Source organism: Trichinella spiralis (assembly GCF_000181795.1).
Source record: "Trichinella spiralis strain ISS 195 chromosome Unknown Scfld2, whole genome shotgun sequence".
Taxonomy (NCBI): Eukaryota; Metazoa; Nematoda; class Enoplea; order Trichinellida; family Trichinellidae; genus Trichinella; species Trichinella spiralis.
The window spans coordinates 10,734,447-10,739,203 of NW_003526941.1; the positions used below are offsets into that span (position 1 = coordinate 10,734,447).

Here is a 4,757-nt window from a genome sequence, read left to right on the forward strand (position 1 = left end):
AAAAGTAGATAAAGGGAAAATTTACTACCAACAATCACTCAATTCCAACTTATTGATCAAAAGTGCGATAACTTTTCACGTTCATTGGAAAAAAGATATTCTTGTATAAAATAAACATTTGCTGTTTCTTTTTCCTATACGCAGTTTCGGCACTTCATTTAAGCATTTAAACTAACACTGGATTAAAAGCACTATCGTCTGAAATGTGACTAACAACTTCACATCGGCAGAAATTAAACATGCCAATCATATAAAATATTAATCTACTTTCATTTCTTTATACAAAATTAGTGAAATAAATAAAACCATACCTCGAACAGAAATTATCAGTTCTTCATCATTATATATGCCAAGTACGTGCAAAACATCTTCTGAATTCAGTGGCGAATGATCATGAAATCTCAGTACAAATTCTTCGTCTTTTTCACTGTGACCAGTTCGATATGCATATGCATTGATCACGTCTCTCACTTTAAAATCACTGTCCACTTCCAACGATACGGATGATTCGTTGTAAAACAGCGACTTGATAAATACCCGCAACGGTAGTGAAGCATCAGCTCCGGCAGAATGAACCAATTCTAACAATGCGCACCAGTTAATGTGAGCGAAAAGAGATTACGAAAAAATAATTTGCATACTGCTGTCAGACCGACAGTTCATTGGTCAGAGTGTGGAATAACCACAAAACAGCACAACATATCCAGAATCAACAAAATGGCAGTAGCTTTTTCACTAAAATAAGCAACAGAACATCTTCAAGCGTGTTGAAAATATTTTCAAATCGAGCATACAACGCAGTCATTACAAACGGCCCGTTAGCATTTAAGAACAATAAAACTATTCTTTCGCAAGATACGCCTTATTTAGTCAATGGCGAAAACTTTCAACCAAATATGACGGCAAGAACTGCCGGCAAGTGCAACTTAATTTATAAGAAAAGACATGAATGAAACAACATCATCCACAACTAAACGATAAAGCTTAAATATACAAATGCGCATCATGAACGTCAAACAAAAAATCTGTTTTTTAATGTAAAAAATTAAAGCCAAAAACAAAGAAAAAACAAAAAAAATGAATCGTTAATAAAGTGGAAAATTATTTACGTAAAATGACTTTTCATAATTGCAAAATACACTAATTATAGCAAAATCAAAATGTCACATTTTTTCAAAGCACAAACAATGATCAATTCAAACATGTTTTTTTTTGTTATTATTACAGTTACTGATTGTCAAGATTATCGAAATGGAAATCAGTTTCAAAATTTGAAAAAAATTATGTTGCAAAAATAAATAATCAAGTTTCACTTTAAAAATGCTTCAGTTGTATAAAGTGAACATTAGTTTACAATTTTCATCAAACATTCTTTAGACAATGGTAATTTACCAAATTTTATTACTGTAGAATTTATAACTTAAATAACTTGAATTGCATTGATTGTTTTTTTTTATTTTATAAAAGTACATTATGATTAAAATAATATATGGAATGTGATGTTTTTAGTAAGTAATAAAGAGAACATTACATGCAATTCAAAATTTTCTATAGTATTTGTTTCGTGCTTTTCATTAACGTTTTTGGACTATTTTGTTCATTTCCTGTTTTCGTATTTTCTTAAAGAAAAGTACAAATAAACATTCTACTGAAATTAATATTTATTTAAACGATAAAAATTACAAAAAAAAATTCAGCTTATCGAATCAATCAACTGCAATCCAAAATCGACCAAATAAACACTGACATTATGGTGGTGGATGGCAGTCAAGGCGATGTCCGCAGCACTGGGATCGTTGTTATTGATCGCCAAGACGAAGGACTTCAAATGAAGATAAATTTCCACGCTGACAATGTAAGAATCGTTGGGCAAAAGTGAACCTTGGCATGACGACAAAAGTGCCTCGTCCGTTTCATCTGAATAACGTTGCAAAACCCGCTTTTCGAAATCGTTCATTTCACTTTTGATCGGCTTCAACGCTAATAAAAGCATGACAGTAATAATTTCCAGCTCATTCAAATGCAGTTTCCTGAAACCGCTGTTCGGCCACGATTCGACGATTTGCCTGTAAAAGTTTGAAGTTCGCCTTGCATCGGCCAAAAATCCAACCGACGTCTCCACGCACAGTTTCCAACGTAGGGCGTGTCCAACAGCGTGCGGATGAGTGTCCAGAAGATGTATCGCTTTTTCGAAATTCTGTATCGCATCTTCGGGATGTTGCATACAGGCTAGCTCTTTGCCAAGTTCGATTAATAACGAAGCGGCTAACAGCTTCTGTCCTTGGGACAAATGCAATCTGAAATCCACAATGACAATTTGTCATGGTTTACCTTTACTGCACCATCGCCTACCGGATTGCTTCATTGTAGCAATGCATTGCCATGTAAAGGCATTCCATGGAAAGTCGATTTTCAACAGATTCTTTCTCCTTCTCCGCACGTATGTACAGTCGACCAGCTGTTCTATATTCGACTGCCTCTTGGTCAATATTGCCCAGTTGATTTTTACACTTTGCCATGTTCATCCTGCACAAAGCTGAGTATTCGGTACAATTTTCGTCCAACAACCGACTCGCCAACGCGTCGTAATCTTTGACTACTTCGGCCAAATTTGGCGAACGGAATGCCCGTTTACGAAGTTTCCCCTTTATGGATACAAATGTCTGCCATGGGTCCACGTACAGTTCTGTTCCGAATTCATCCAAAGTCATTTCTATTCTTAAACATTCAATTTCAAATACTGAAAACAATTTTATTAAACTGAAAAAACAGAAAAATACAAATAACTGTGGATTAATACCTACATGCGGTCAATTGAAAATTTTAATGCAACAAAAATGTCATTTATTTATTTTCATTAATGCTACAATCTAATACAGATACGCTGTTTTTCAACGCAGTGTTGTAATATTCTTGTTCAGCTTCTTGAAGGTAAAATGTCATTTCTTCTTTGACGGCGATCAATTTATCACGAAATTCCCTTTGAGTTATTTGGCTATGGACGGCAGCGGTAGTAATGGATTCGTTGATGTAAGCGAAATCGTTTAAAATAAGAAACTGTTTCAAATCGGTGACCATTTTTATCAACGCTTCAGCAGCGTGAGTCTGCAAAAATTGGAAAGTTTCATAATTCAGCAGAATATATTTAAACAAAAAAAAACAAATTTATACCATGTTAGCTGCACGGATTTGCATTTCAAAAAGCTCATGCTCATATTCAGTAAGACGACTTACTTGACCTTCTTCCCCTACCTGAAAAACAATATTTCAAAAAATTAAATTCAAAATTATTTCATAAAAGTTAGAAATTCAAATTTAGAAGCTAAAAACAAATATATACATAAATAAACGAATGAAAAAGGAAAACATACCTTTGCCATTCGAATGATTTCAGTGAAGTTTTCACGGATAGATTTCACGCTACGCTGTAAAAGAACCTGATATTCTTTCAAAAGCATAGCTTTACGCGCATTAATGTTCTTTCGTCCTTCATCCATCCTTTATTTCTTATTAGTCGCCTAAAAAGGATAAATAAACATACAATTTTTTTAGTACTAAGCCACAATATTAATATTTATTCATAATATGTTTAAAGAAAATTATTTCGCAGAATGCATGATTAGCATAATGCACACTATCAAACTGACAAAATTGTTTCTTAAAGGAAAACTTGTTCAAAAAAGGTATTACCATCAGATCTGCACAAATTTAAACAACTTTAATGTTTATTATTAAAAAATCGTTTCCATAAATACTAAAAAACTGCAATAAATCATACAATAAAATTGAAACCATATTACAGTATTGTCATACTGTAACTTGGAAAGTTTGAATAATGCGTCTAAAACAAATTAATTGTACGTCGCTTTCAATTTTGCCATTTTACCTTCAGTTTAATAAGAAAAAATGGTTTTTATATTAACAAATATTTATATGATTCTCATTTTTTAACTTACGTTGTTTGCTTGTACAAGCAGGCAGGCACCGTTTGGTCAGTTGATTTTAATTGGCATTCAGTTTAAGGAAAACAAAAGATCGTTTCTCACATATTTTCTACAATGAATGAATTGCAGAAACGATTATTTGTTCAAGTGCGTCCGTGTCAAACGGTATTCCTGTAAACAATGCGGCTTCGCTGAAAGCACCAGAAACTTGGTTTTTCTTAATCAATTCGATTCGCTCTATTAGTCCATGGACAACAGTGACTCGTAATCGACATTCAAATTGACTTCTTGGCCGAAGCACACGGTCGAGAACAAATTTCGGTGACTGACCAAATCGCCAATTCCAGCTTTTCAATTGTTCAACATTATCAGATATATTCACAAAATGACCATCATCGACGTGTAAAACATTTTCCACTTGACACGACTGAACAAAAAATTTTTTTAATCATTTTCATACGTCTTCATTTTATTAAAATCATACTTCATAATTTCTGGCAAAATCTTCAACGACTGCTTCTACAAGTTGGTCATAATCCAATTCGGGTTGAAATTGCCGGAGAGATATGACCGAAGAACGTCGACTCTCTGTAGCATTTGTCAAAACTCCGCGCTAAAAAAATAAAACATAACTCTTTATTTGTCTCAAAATAAGAATAATAAAATATAATACCATATTGGGAAATTCTAAGCAAGAGAAAAGGTCGTTTCTAGTTTAGATCCAGCAAGACAGTCAAATGATGATAAGCTGCATTTGAAGTTCAAATTTGCAGCCGTACAAAATATCTGAAATCATCTTGTCAGTATTTTAAA

At 33.4% G+C, this 4,757-nt stretch overlaps 2 protein-coding genes across 2 annotated transcripts; both read right to left on the bottom strand.

Annotated features, from left to right (window-relative positions):
- Positions 1–258: 258 nt before the first annotated feature.
- On the bottom strand, positions 259–3,497 carry Tsp_07797 (mediator of RNA polymerase II transcription subunit 22). The gene is made up of 6 exons (XM_003381221.1): positions 3,372–3,497; positions 3,172–3,252; positions 2,868–3,105; positions 2,353–2,740; positions 1,744–2,297; positions 259–581 (listed from the first exon to the last, which is right to left on the bottom strand). Exons 1-6 carry the CDS (start codon positions 3,495–3,497, stop codon positions 259–261), a joined length of 1,710 nt encoding a protein of 569 aa, XP_003381269.1.
- Positions 3,498–4,053: 556 nt separating this feature from the next.
- Tsp_07796 (hypothetical protein) lies at positions 4,054–4,557 on the bottom strand (the record flags this gene model as incomplete). The annotated part of the gene is made up of 2 exons (XM_003381222.1): positions 4,054–4,371; positions 4,429–4,557. Coding segments are annotated over 2 exons (447 nt in total), but the record flags the coding sequence as incomplete, so codon positions are not given.
- Between the last annotated feature and the right edge of the window lie 200 nt (positions 4,558–4,757).

Excerpts from the sequence above, each read along its gene's own strand:
- Tsp_07797 (XM_003381221.1), bottom strand. The coding sequence starts at position 3,497 with ATGGATGAAGGACGAAAGAACATTAATGCGCGTAAAGCTATGCTTTTG. Across the intron at positions 3,106-3,171 it reads AAATCCGTGCAGCTAACATG|ACTCACGCTGCTGAAGCGTT; the intron begins GTATAAATTTGT and ends CAATTTTTGCAG. Across the intron at positions 582-1,743 it reads CATCCACCACCATAATGTCA|AATTGGTTCATTCTGCCGGA; the intron begins GTGTTTATTTGG and ends GCGCATTGTTAG.